The sequence below is a fragment of the Anomaloglossus baeobatrachus genome, chromosome 3 (genome assembly GCF_048569485.1).
Source record: "Anomaloglossus baeobatrachus isolate aAnoBae1 chromosome 3, aAnoBae1.hap1, whole genome shotgun sequence".
In the NCBI taxonomy this organism is placed as follows: Eukaryota; Metazoa; Chordata; class Amphibia; order Anura; family Aromobatidae; genus Anomaloglossus; species Anomaloglossus baeobatrachus.
The window spans coordinates 274,061,197-274,075,987 of record NC_134355.1 but is presented as its reverse complement, the minus strand read 5'-3'; the positions used below and the strand labels follow the sequence as shown (position 1 = coordinate 274,075,987).

General features: G+C 42.8%; 1 protein-coding gene across 2 annotated transcripts in view; it reads right to left on the bottom strand.

The window, feature by feature from the left end:
* The window catches only part of AHI1 (Abelson helper integration site 1), a 351,645-nt gene that overhangs the window by 161,826 nt on the left and 175,028 nt on the right, over positions 1–14,791 (bottom strand). For both annotated transcript variants that reach the window (XM_075339856.1, XM_075339857.1), the window contains one exon: positions 1,375–1,486. In XM_075339856.1, coding sequence (XP_075195971.1) covers positions 1,375–1,486 — 112 coding nt within the window. The remainder of the gene's footprint in view (positions 1–1,374; positions 1,487–14,791) is intronic.

Here is a 14,791-nt window from a genome sequence, read left to right as displayed (position 1 = left end):
CAACTTTACACATCAGGATAAATAAATCTCATCTCCAATGGGAATAAGGAGGCGAGTGGACTGTAAAGTCTTGAAATACAGATGATTAAGAACATGATTACTCAACATCTATGGTATGTGAAATGTTAGCAATCTGTAAATAATTTTAAAAAAACAAAAAAATCAACAAAAATTCCATAAAGAAGTTACACAACTATATACACTTATATTTAATAACAGAGAGCACCTTTTTGGAAAGAGCTTCCCTAGAAAGTAACATTTGACTCGCTACAAATGGTTTTCCTGGTATAGTGTCCTAGCCCCGAATTACACATGAAAGGTTGTTTATAAAAAAAAAACAAAAAACATGGCTTATATCAATAATATCTCAAATTACTGATGTCATGAATCGTTACCACTTTCTTTATTGAAAATAAATACCGTATTTTTCGGACTGTAAGACGCACTTTTTTCCCAAAAAAGTTTGGGGGAAAGTGGGGGATGCGTCTTATAATCCGATGGCTGCGGGGAAGGGGGGCGCAGTGGTGGTGGAGCGGGTCATCAAAGGCAGGAGCAGGCTGTAGCAGCACCTACCGTGGCCACGTGGGGCCGCTCATTAACCTCATTTCATATGAACTGCATCCTGGCGCCCATCATGTCTCAGCCCTGAAGTTGGCGCTGAGAGGTGGGCAGGATGATGGGCGGAGGGTGCGCGCATACTAAACAGGCGGCCACGGTGATCATCCCTGGCTCTTATAGCCTTGAGTGCACATGTGTGGCTATCTATATTCACTACCCCCGCGCATCATCATCAGCGTGGGGGGCAGTGAATAAGTATACTTAACAGCATCGCTCGTCCTCCTGTCTGTGCCGGCCGCTGCTATGTGTGGAGAGCGATGTGCACAGCGATGACGTCATTGCTGTGCGCATGGCTCCACACAGGTCAGTGGTGCTGCTGTGTCAGCAGCAGATCCTTGCCCCATAACAGTGTGTCATGACCACATTTTTTGCTTAAAATTTTATTTTCCTCCTCTAAAACAAGCGTGCGTCTTATGGTCCGATGCGTCTTATAGTCCGAAAAATATGGTATCTATGTATTACATGTAATTGGTTGTGCTTACCATATTCTGAGGTAACTAGTGAGCTGGTTATTTTATACAAACTTTATGGATGTGTGATTGCGATTGACCGCATAATCTAAGACGCTCTTGCAACAGTGTCAGCTATGTGATACATACATTGTGTCATGAAAAACTATAGGAGTCTAAATGACACATTTCTGACCAACTACAGGCATGTCATCTGACTAGCTCATCATCACACGTTATGAATGTATCAATTTAACATTACTTTAAATAAGGTAAACCAAAATTATGCAGAATTAAATGATCTTACCATATGTATTCGTACCAGGGGGCTGAAACTGTGTGCTAGATGTTCCTGCAAGCCTGAATTTAGAATGAGGCGATAACAAGGAAGGTGCTGGTAGGAAGCCATTGGATCCACTCTGTAAACAGTAAAAAAAAAAAAAAAACACAAGTAATATATACAGTGTAGTTTACAACTTCTTTCATATCACTTCAGTAACATTATTTTTAGATATCACATTGTTACTTAGATAATTATGTAATCAAACAGTAGCAATGGTGAATTATAGTTTCAACAGGATTCATATCCCTAAGTGATAGGGGTGCAACATTAGCGATTGCAGAGGATGTGACCATGACTGGGTCCGTGCTGGTGAAGGTCCAGCCAACCCCAGGGCCTACTTCAGCTTGATGTATGTCCGAGGACGTGTATCAGTTAAAGTGTATTGCTATGCAAGGATCTGTTGGGTCCCTAGGCCACAATACATGCTGCCACTCAGAGAACGGCATATGACATCAATGTGCGTGGCATTGTCGTCATATGGCAGTGACATCATGCATTGCCATAGCAGACACGTGGATGTCAGCTGCTGGCCTCTGCCGTGGCTACAGAAAAGAACTCTACTCGACGTGGGAGTGGAGGAAGGGGAATAAAATGTTTTTATGCATTAGAGGCAGGATGGGTTATATAATTCCAGGATGGGGGACATACAGTTAGGTCCAGAAATATTTGGACAGTGACACAATTTTCGCGAGTTGTCTCTGCATGCCACCACATTGGATTTGAAATGAAACCTCTACAACAGAATTCAAGTGGATTGTGACGTTTAATTTGAAGGTTTGAACAAAAATATCTGATAGAAATTGTAGGAATTGTACACATTTCTTTACAAACACTCCACATTTTAGGAGGTCAAAAGTAATTGGACAAATAAACCAAACCCAAACAAAATATTTTTATTTTCAATATTTTGTTGCGAATCCTTTGGAGGCAATCACTGCCTTAAGTCTGGAACCCATGGACATCACCAAACGCTGGGTTTCCTCCTTCTTAATGCTTTGCCAGGCCTTTACAGCCGCAGCCTTCAGGTCTTGCTTGTTTGTGGGTCTTTCCGTCTTAAGTCTGGATTTGAGCAAGTGAAATGCATGCTCAATTGGGTTAAGATCTGGTGATTGACTTGGCCATTGCAGAATGTTCCACTTTTTTGCACTCATGAACTCCTGGGTAGCTTTGGCTGTATGCTTGGGGTCATTGTCCATCTGTACTATGAAGCGCCGTCCGATCAACTTTGCGGCATTTGGCTGAATCTGGGCTGAAAGTATATCCCGGTACACTTCAGAATTCATCCGGCTACTCTTGTCTGCTGTTATGTCATCAATAAACACAAGTGACCCAGTGCCATTGAAAGCCATGCATGCCCATGCCATCACGTTGCCTCCACCATGTTTTACAGAGGATGTGGTATGCCTTGGATCATGTGCCGTTCCCTTTCTTCTCCAAACTTTTTTCTTCCCATCATTCTGGTACAGGTTGATCTTTGTCTCATCTGTCCATAGAATACTTTTCCAGAACTGAGCTGGCTTCATGAGGTGTTTTTCAGCAAATTTAACTCTGGCCTGTCTATTTTTGGAATTGATGAATGGTTTGCATCTAGATGTGAACCCTTTGTATTTACTTTCATGGAGTCTTCTCTTTACTGTTGACTTAGAGACAGATACACCTACTTCACTGAGAGTGTTCTGGACTTCAGTTGATATTGTGAACGGGTTCTTCTTCACCAAAGAAAGTATGCGGCGATCATCCACCACTGTTGTCATCCGTGGACGCCCAGGCCTTTTTGAGTTCCCAAGCTCACCAGTCAATTCCTTTTTTCTCAGAATGTACCCGACTGTTGATTTTGCTACTCCAAGCATGTCTGCTATCTCTCTGATGGATTTTTTCTTTTTTTTCAGCCTCAGGATGTTCTACTTCACCTCAATTGAGAGTTCCTTAGACCGCATGTTGTCTGGTCACAGCAACAGCTTCCAAATGCAAAACCACACACCTGTAATCAACCCCAGACCTTTTAACTACTTCATTGATTACAGGTTAACGAGGGAGACGCCTTCAGAGTTAATTGCAGCCCTTAGAGTCCCTTGTCCAATTACTTTTGGTCCCTTGAAAAAGAGGAGGCTATGCCTTACAGAGCTATGATTCCTAAACCCTTTCTCCGATTTGGATGTGAAAACTCTCATATTGCAGCTGGAAGTGTGCACTTTCAGCCCATATTATATATATAATTGTATTTCTGAACATGTTTTTGTAAAAAGCTAAAATAACAAAACTTGTGTCACTGTCCAAATATTTCTGGCCCTGACTGTATATACCAGGATGGAGAGGAGATATATACCCCGAAGAGACACAGGATGGGGACATATACACCTCAAGGGGACCAGGATGGGAGACATATATACGTCTGACAGGGGTATTCCATCCATAGATGACACAACAATGGGAGTTTGAAGCTGATGGACGGGAATCTGATACTGATCTACTATGGCCTGCTGTATGAAACTCCCGGTGGAGCCAGGGAAATCGGGTATCGCCGCTAGTTACGTACACGGTCATATGAAAGGGCGGAGTGGACTTGCTCTCACATAGGGTAGCCTAGAGTTTGGAGCTGGATACACGCATTGTGGTTGTGATATCAGAGGTTTGGATTTGAGGAACTATCTTAAGGACTGTTATTGCCCCCTGGAGCTGGATACAAGCACTACAGTCATGATATTCGTCGTCTGGAGGAGCATAGGGACTATTGTGGCCAGCTGGAGCTGGGTACATGCACTACAGTCGTGATATCCATAGTTTGAAGGAGCATAAGGACTATGGTTGCTGTATGCCCGTGGATGGAAGAAATAAAAACAAATGCATTGTTAACCTGCCTAGGTGATTAATACAACAACCAACCTCAGATCCTGACACTATGAAATGTTTGGCAGCAGTGTACTCAGGGACCAATGGTGAGATTGGTGGTGCACTCTGAAACCCTTGTGTTGGGGATACAGAGAGAGTGCGATTACAAAGCTGCTGGATTTGTGTGGTTATTGTATTCACAAAACAGTATGTACATTTATTGGATTCAATTTATACAATGGTGGTCTCTATAACTGCATACGCTATATTATTGACTAGCTTCAGTAATACTGAACAAGGCTAAATCGAAATAAAAGCTACAATTATTCTTGGTCTTCTGAAGCAATATCAATTGCTCAAGCACATATTATACAGGACATCAGCTACCCACTTCTTGTCATTTTAATTTTCCTCCACGGAACATGTTTAATCTCACATCAGACATTTTTGAATATGTACGTTCCTATAGAAAATGCAAACTTTTCTCTAATACTCTCACATGAATGCAGAATGGAAATACCAACTAATGTAAATAAAGAATACAAGGCTTACTTTCATTTAAAATGGTCAGACTCATTCAAAATACATCCTTAAATATAGAAATTTAAATATATTTTACATGATCTACAACAGCGGAACAGCTGCTATTTCCAGGGAAAAGTACAAATTAAAGGGAATATGTAAACAGATTTTTATGTAATCAGAGCATGTATGGACCCTGATTGCAGAGATTTATACAGTTTTGATAAAAATCACTGTTTTATCTGCTGTTGATCTCTGTAAAACATGGCACATACCACTGATTGACAGTTTTCGGTGTACATTATACATTGGCAGAAAGCTGTTAATCAGTTGTGGGGGAGGGATTAAACAGAGCAGGAGTACATGGCTCCAGACAACTAGTTTTTCAATGATAATCTACTGCTGATAAAACAGTGTTTGCATTGAATCTACATTTGTATGAAGGATTAGTATCTGTCTGTATTTCTCAGCATTGGGGACACCAAAAAATGGGCAACATCATATGAAGTCCAGCAGTGCTATCAGCTAAAAACTGGAAGCAAGTGGCTTTTACAGACGAATTGTAGCCAAAAACTACCATGCAAACAATGCCAAGTGACAAAATTATGCAGTAAAGCAGAGTAAATGTGGTGCAAAAAATGGCAACAGGTGATCTAGACTAAAGGCCACTTTACACGCTACGATATATCTAACGATAGGTCGTTGGGGTCACGTCGTTAATGGCGCATATCCGGCCTCGTTTGACATATCGTAGCGTGTAACACAAATGAGTGACTGTAAACGAGCAAAAATACTCACCTTATCATTGCTCGTTGACACGTCGCTCATTTTCAAAAAAAATCAAACGTCCTTCTGTCCTCCGGTTGTTCATTGTTCCCGAGGCAGCCCACGTCGCTCCATATGACACCCCGGGAACGATGAACTGCAGATTACCTGCAGCCGCCGGCAATGCGAAAGGAAGGAGGTGGGCGGGATGTTTACGTTCCGCTCATCTCCGCCCCTCCGCTTCTATTGGACGCCTGCCGTGTGACGTCGCTTTGATGCCGCACGAACCGCCCCCTTAGAAAGGAGGCGGTTCGCCGGTCAGAGCGACGTCGCAGGGCAGGTAAGTGCGTGTGATGGGGTTAAGCGAGGTTGTGCGGCACGGGCAGCGATTTTCCCATGATGCACAACCGACGGGGGCGGGTACGATCGCTTGCGATCTCGCTAGCGAGATCGCAGCATGTAAAGCCCGCTTTACAAGTAAAAATCTGAAATATATGGCTATAACAAAGGCAATTTGTTTGCCAAACGACTAAAAGGGTTGCAATAATGAGTGTCTGCAGGCAAGAGTGAAGCATGTTGGAAGTTCCTTGCAAGTTTTATCGCAATTCTTTTATGAAGACCACTTCTGGCCAGACTTCTCGGAACCATAGATGAGTGTAGCTGAGTTCTATTACTTGCTGCAGGTCTGAGCTGATTGCACTGTTGGACATCTTCCACGGGAAAGCATGATGTATCTTTCATCTGCTATACAAAGTTTCCTGGCCAACCACTGTGTTTATGATATTCAATGTTGCCCTTTTCTTGGTGCACATTAAAAAAGAGGTTGAATAGCATATTTATGAGACTGTCTCTAACAGACATCTCTGGTAGCTTATCTCTGGGAGAAAGAAGTGATCATACGTACAAAATCGGTCATTCCGGATCGACAGCTGCCTTTACCATCATTTGGAAGTGCCCCCATACACTTTAGTGTTGGCTGAATCCATTCATATAGATGGGTTCTGCCAAAATTAACCTAAGGCCTCTTTCACATTGCGGTTTCACCTACGTTCACTTGTCCCGTCAGGGCATCCGTCTGAACCACCCCTCCCCCCCGCAAAACGTGTTTCGGACGCATGCTCCGACGAGGGCCGTTGACTATAATAGAGCAGACGGAGTCAGCGTGTGCTCTGTCTTGCACCATTTTCGGGCATATACGTTTTCTGCAGGCGGGCCCCAAAACGTAGTCTACTACAGAAAACGTATATGAGGATTTATATACCTTTTATGACCACAGTGTGATTTTCAAATCTGTACCATGCAAATTATCTTGCAATAAATATTTTATTTGCAGGTTTGCCCCATATACTTTAATGAGATGAGGAAAATTTAAAAAACACATAAGGTTTTATTGTGTTTCTACTGTAAAAATTAGTGTAATCAGCACAGGCTTATCCTGAGCATTTAATACCATGTGGTGCTGAAGGGGTTAAGGTCTCTTTTCTATCTTGCGGAGGTTGACCTGCAGCTGTTAATGTCAGCTGCTGCCATGCCCTTCCGCTATACAAACTCATTCCTCACGGTCTCCTATGCTGGCTACAGTTCATACTATAACTGACCACTTTGAAGGAGCCTGGCTCTGGAGAAGCTGTGGTGTTGTTTCTGTTGCAGCTTCGAGGCTTCCTGCTGGAGTAGCTGTGGAGACTTATTTGTTGTGTCTTTCCCATGTTTATCTTACTTTCCTCATGCTGTTTTATTGTAGTGGCGAGACTAGCGTCTCTCTGGTCTTGGTACTAGTCAGGGTGAATTCAGGGCCAGCGAGGGCCTAGGTACGTAACGGCGCACAGGGGAAAGGACCCATCTAGGGACATTAGGGAGTGTAGGGATCAGCTCAAGTGACTATTAGGAGGTGACCCCGCTCTCCGTTGCCTAGCACCAGGGTCCTTACATCCCCAGCATAACAGTTGGCTCTTGTTTGAGCCTTCTTCACAACTGTGTTGATAACCTTTGGTAAAAAGGAATAAATAACATAGTAGGTAGCTTCTGATGAGAAAGAAAAAATACACTTGTCGGCTATGATGCAACTCATTTAAGAAATATAGGTTGTGGAGAGGATTGCTTAACACCTTTACAACAACAAGTAGTGGTATTGGTTAACACAGCCAGTACATTATTCTTATTTTTTCACAATATATTTCTGCTTGCTTCATGAAAAAACCACAATCCTGTCAAAATGATTGTTTACTACAACTATTGCTAGATAGAGATAAAACTTCAGGAGAAAAGCAATGAAACAGTAAAATGAGGTTAGCTTTATAATACAGGCTTTATCGAAGGTCAGGGTAACTGTTTTGCCTTTTGGCAACTTAAAGCAAATTATGTAAATAGTAATTCAGCAATGGTTCCTAATTTTCATGCAAAACGGGTCAATTATGTTCCCTTCAAAATAATAGAATTTGAAATTTCTAAGTGATTCATCTGTGTTTTGGGAGAGCTTAGGAGCTGGGCCCATGGGATAAGCAGGGAATATTTGCATATAAGCTTGCAAGTCAAATAGTATCCAAGTTCTATTATGTGAAAAGCTCTTTTACTAGCAAATAAATATAATCTAGAGATTGAAAAAAAGGTTGTCTGTTTTGGACAATTCTTTTTTTTTTCTTTACCTTGGAACCATAAGCAGATCATAGCTGTGATCTGATAGATTTACTATTATGTTAGGATCCTTTTAGGGAATGAGTAATTGGTAAAACGTACTTTATTGTTGTTTTCTACCACTGTTAAAACTTTTCCAGAATCGGCCAGAATGGAGTAAAAAAACAAAACAAACAAAGACTATCCTCACTTCCGAAACCAGGGCCATTCTTCCGTACTCACTGCTGTGTTCAACACGGATCAACATTCCTCTGTAGCTTCATATGACCACTGCAGCCAATCAGTAACTGATGATTGGCTGTAGCCTTTACATACCATACAAGCTGTGAATCAACAGCAGGATCTGGGTTTTTGTTTTTTAACATTGTAGTCTATGGAGAACTGATCCGTTAACGGATCGCTATTTATCTTCCCGTGGTAATCTCCGCACGTCTGCTAATCTGATCAGTAGACATCTGAGACTAAAGGGTACTTTACACGCTGCGATATCGGTACCGATATCGCTAGCGAGCGTACCTGCCCCCGTTAGTTGTGCGACACGGGCAAATCGCTGCCCGTGGCGCACATCATCGCTAACACCTGTCACACGGACTTATCTTCCCTGCGACATCGCTCTGGCCGGCGATCCACCTCCTTTCTAAGGGGGCGGTTCGTGCAGTGTCACAGCTACGTCACACGGCAGCCGTCCAATAGCAGAAGAGGGGCGGAGATGAGCGGCCGTAACATGTCGCCCACCTCCTTCCTTCCTCATTGCCGGTGGACGCAGATAAAGAGATGTTCGTCGTTCCTGCGGTGTCACACATAGCGAAGTGTGCTGCCGCAAGAAAGACGAACAACATCGTACCTGCAGCAGCAACGATGTTAAGTAAATGAACGACGTGTCAACGAGCAACGATTTTTAACGTTTTTGGGCTTGTTGATCATCGCTCATTGTTGTCACACGCTGCGATATCGCTAATGGCGCCGGATGTGCATCACTAACGTCGTGACCCTGACGATATACCGTAAGCGATATCGCAGCGTGTAAAGCACCCTTAACAGGCCGCACCTTTTAGTCCCTTAAATTGTGCTGTCAGTGCAATCTAATGTGATCATGGGGTGCCAATGTGCTGGCATGGCAGCGCGGGGTCAGATGATGACCCCTGTCGCTGTCATAACTCACTTCCTGTGAATGCTGGCAGAGCGCCAACACTCACAGGAACACAGCATTTCTGCTGATCAGAGTGATGCTGAAGCAGATCAGCAGAAGTGATCAGACTGTGTAATCATAGTGTAAAGTTCCCTAGGAGTACTAGTAAAACTAATAAAAAAAAAAAAAAAAAGTAAAAATAAGAGTTGTACAAAATATTTTAAAAAAATCCCAAAAAAACAAATGTTCAAATCAACCCCCTTTTGCCCCATTGAACAATAAATAACAAAAAAAATTACACCTATTTGGTATCGCCGCGTTCAGAAATACTTGATCTATCAAAATAAAAAAATCAATTAATCTGATTGATATACGGCATGGCAAGAAAAAAGATTCCAAATGCCAAAATTACGTATTTTTGGTCGCTGCAACAATGCATTAAAATGGAATGACAGGTGATCAAAACATTGCACCTACCCAAAAATGGTATAATTAAAAACGCCAGCTCCAGATGCAAACAAGTAAACCATCACTGAGTCCCAGATCAAAAACAAAGTGAGAACGCTAAAGGTCTTGGAAAATGGAGCAAAAGCGCTATTCTTTTTTTTGACAAACGTCTGGATTTTTTTTCACCACTTAAATAAAAGTAAATCTATATATATTTGGCATCTACAAACTTGTACTGACCTGGGGAATCATATTACCAGGTCAGTTTTTCAAAACAGTGAACACGATAAATAAAAACAAAAAACAACTTTTATTACAATATCACCGCACTTGGATTTTTTCCCCCGTTTTCTTGTACTATATGGGGCAGAATGAATGGTATCATTCAAAAGTACAACTCGTTCTTACAAAACTAATTTTCATATGGCTATATTGATGGAAAAATAAAAAGGTTATGGCTCTTGAAAGAAGGGGAGAAAAAAATGAAAAATAGAAAATCACCCGAGGGTACAAGGGTCAAAAACGAACAAAAAGGTTGCACAACTTTTTTCCAAACCGATTACTGCTGGATCCGTTCTAATTCATGATTACTGGACATGTGAATTTAGCAGTATAGGTACGAGTACTATCTGTGAAAAACACAGAACTCAAACTAGGAAAACTGAAGTCCGAATGAGCCCTTACAGGTCTCTAATGCATTTTATTAAAGACACCTGACATTGGTACAGAGATAAATAGCCGAAATGCAAATGAAAAACAAATCAGCTAAAATGCATTCAATTATGTTGGCTTGCCTTAGTAGCACACCTAGTATGCAAAAGATCTCATACAATAAGTGTAAGTCACAATTTGTTGTATGTGCTGAAAGGAATACTAGAAATAAAAACACTTACAAACAAAAAAACCCACTAAAATAATGTAAGGATATGAAATTGAAAACCACAAAAAATGTAGTTCCTTCTGCAAAACTGTCCACAATGAGGTGACTTAAGGCCATTGGGAACACGTGCACTATTTGTGACCAGAGAAGGTCCAGCACTTGAGACCCCGCCAGTCAGTAGAGCCAAGGTAAGTAGAAAACCAACCCACTGGTTCCACCCTAGATTGTGACATGTTTAGACCTTTCACAAGTCATGGCAGTGGTATGACAAAGGCTGGTGACAGTCAATGTGCTTATATAGAGATATATTGCAGGATAGTATTCCTCCTATTAGAATACAAATATATCACTTTTTATCAGAGATGTTTTAGAATAGAAAAAAAGGAAACTAGTTCGATAGACACAGTATCAACAGGCTTTAGTGCCATGGAAGACACTTCCGTACAGGATCCACTTACGAAAGCAATTACAAAAGATTTTACAGAAAGGCGGGCACACACATTCAGATTGCAAATCTAGAGTAAAAGTCTACAATCATCCCTAGTAACTTTACTACTACAGTTATTTCACGATCATGTAAATGAATATGTCTCTGTTAAATGAGATTAGTACTTATTTAAAGGGGTTTTCCAGGTTCAGAAAATCCCTGTCCTGAGTGCACAGTTTGTTTAAAAAAAAACAACCAAAAACCTGTACTCTACTCTTCTCCGACGAGAGTCCATCTCTGAGCCTCTATCACAGCTCCCCATGTCTGTTATTGTCTGCAGCGCTGATATCATGGCAACAGAGCTGCAGCCAGTCAGTAAGCTCAGCAGCTGTGAGAGTATTGCGCCATACACTCAGGCAAAGACTTGGAGCTCAATGATTGGCTGCAGCGCTGTCAATGTGACGTAAGCACTGCAAATAATAATGGGCACAGAGAGCAATGGTGGAGGCTTAGTGACTGAACCTGGGATGAGGAGTGAAGGACAGGTTTTTGGTTTTGTTTTAAACAAACTATGCCTGGGTGCAGGGGTTTTCTGAAATAGGAAAACCCATTTAAGTTAATACGTTAGGGCCACAGATTATACATGGCCATTAACATGCATGATATTTTGGTCTAAGTGTCATACATTTGGTTATGACTGGGTCTGTTACTGCAACTTTGTCTGCAGTCAGAAGGCCGAAGAGTCTCTTATACGAGAGAAGAATTTCTGTTGACATGCTAATGACATTTCGCTCATACTCTGATTAGGGCGTCAGCTTTGTGAGATCCAAATCTCTCGGTCAAGAGAATCAGAGCACACTGTCAGGAGAAAAAGGAGAACAGAAGTTCAGCATCTTCTCCATTCTGTGAGACTGAAGAAATTGCACTGCACTTGGATGATATCTACAGAGTAGAACGGGTGCTTGGAAATCATGTATGCTGTCCGATATATACTGCCAATCGCATCATGCTGCACTTTTTCTATCATGCTGAATCGGCGGAAAAAACGCTGATCGTCACTGCCCTATAGTATAATATTGGACTGAGAGCTATCTGATAAAACATTGGATAGCGCTCTGATGAGTCACACTCATGTGAGTATGCCCTTATACTCTAGTTAGGGTATTTAAGGATATTTAGGGATTTAGGATATTTAAATGTCAAGTTTTGCATATTACAAATTCTAAAATTAATTAAGACATTATCCATGCAAGAAATTGTAACAAACATTTGTATTTCTGCAATGGATATCTAGGGTGTGCAGCAAATCAGCACAAGGATTTGGCCGGGGTCACACTAGCTCAGGGGTGGGCAATTAATTTTCCCATGGGGCCGCATGAGAAATTGGGATGGTTTTAGAGGGCCGGACTAATATAATTAACTGAGTTTTACCCAATACTGTATACAGTATATATACTATCCCTTCATAAACAAACAGTAAGTTACGGACTCGTGGCCCTGCATGCACACACGCAGACATGTCCATTTTTTTCTCCAGCAGCACGGATGTCAACCGGATCACACACTGATGTGATCTGTGTGACATCAGTGTGACAAATACCAGAGAAAACACGGGTCTTTTTAATAAAAAGATTTTCTATATTTACCTCTCTCTAGCGCTGCTTTCTCTGGCTCTGCTGCCACCCGCTCCTTATCAACGGTAATTATACTCACTGAATATTCACTGCAGTGAGCAGCTGGAAGCAGGGACAGCGCTGGGGACCGCATCGCTGTATGAGTATACAGGTGTGTGTGTGTTGAGAACCTGGAAGCCGGAGCACCTCGGGAACTCGTCACAGTTCCCAATGAACTCTGATGAACCCGTGAAGCTGTAGCGTGGGTGTCGCAGGGGGGTCATCAGAGTTCATTGGAAACTCCGATGACCTCCTGGAAATTACTGTGCTTGCAGAATACTCACCTGTCCCTGCAATGATGTCCTCAGCGGTGCTGTGCCCAGCGCTGTCACCGTGATGCTCCGGCTTCCAGGTACTGAGTGCGTTGAATAATCGATGAATGAGCGGGGGTCAGGAGAGGGAGGCACTCCTATATACTGCACCTGTAATATACATCACTACACTCCTATATACTGAACATGTAATATACATCACTACACTCCTATATACTACACCTGTAATATACATCACTACATCCCCATATACATCACTAGACCCCTATATACTACACCTGTAAAACTACATCACTACACCCAAATATTACTCACCAGTTACCCCCCCCCCCCTCACCCCATTGTCCCCTCAGGTTATTACTCACCTCTCCCTCCTCAGGTACCTCCGTATGGGCCGAGATGCTTCTTCTCTTGTACGGGCCCCAGTCGCTGCTGTTCTTGTAGGGGCCCCGCCGCTGCTTCTCTACGTACGGGCCCTGGCTGCTGCAGCTTCCTCTCATGCCGGGCGGGAACTTTTCAAATGACACACGCGCGCCGTACTGATGACATCAGGGCGCGCATGTGTGTCACAGAGAAAGTTGCCGGGCCGGGACCAGAGGACAGATTCCTGGGTTCCGCTGCCTACACTGTGCGGCGCTGCAGGATCTGTCCTCTGTTCCCTGCCCGGCACGCAGCGTGTGATGAGGGCAATCTGACCACGGGCCTCCCAGAGCCTAGTGCTCCGGACAATAGGTTAGATTGCCCTCATCACTGACCGGCCAGCAAGGACTCCCTAAGCAAGGCGGGCCGGTCACAGAGAGTAGGCGGGCCGGATGTGGCCCGTGGGCCGCCCCTTGTCCAGGTCTGCACTAGCTTATAGCCTCCTATGCGACATGCTAATGACACTCGGCTCAAACTCTGCTGCGAGCGTGATCCGAGTGTAATTCACCACATATGAGAATCAGAGCACAGGTGAGAAGGAGACATTGAACTCTCCATCTTCTCCATTGCCTATCTAAGCGTATATCGATGACATCCGAGTACAGTTCGATGTTTCTTACGCACCCATAGACTTGCATGGATGCGCGTGATCCAAGACACACTGGCAATCACAGCATGCAGCCATTTTATTTTCAGTCCAAATTGGCATGAGAAAAAAATTGCAGATCTGCTCTGCCTCACTGAATAACACTGTGATTTAATGGGGCTAATCCTTGCTGTGTCCATGGGAAATTTGCAGACATAAGTAGCAGGCCACTTCTGTAGAAATCACATTCACATACATGTATGGAATCCGTGCAATAATCTGAATGTGACCTTATGAGAATAATCTGCCGTGAGCTGCAATACTGGTAAATAACCGTTATAAGAGGTCAATATTCCTTGGTAAATAATGATGGTGAGCTTCGTGGTCACTTCATGCAGAGATGGATATGACTCAGCTGAATTAGAACTTCATGGCCTAGTTCAGAGATAGGTCATCATTACTGTTATAGAAAACAGCCATTTGAAAACATTAAAATATGACTGTAGGCAGAAAGTAAGCGTAGACCGCTCTGGAGTGGCATTGATGTGTATCCGTGGGACTCAACAGATAAACAAGCCATTGAAGGGAGCACAAACAACGTAGACAAGATAAATACAGATGTTTTGGCGCTTTTTGCTATTTGTATGTGCTGCTGCTCTCATCCACTTTGAAAGAGTGGCGCTATGCAAACAGTGTGGGCTCACTATGCCATGTCATTACGGTGCGCAGCCATCAAGCCGGTAGCTACTATACCTGTGCTTTGAAGTTTAGACAAACTATCATATTGATGAGAAGTTTCG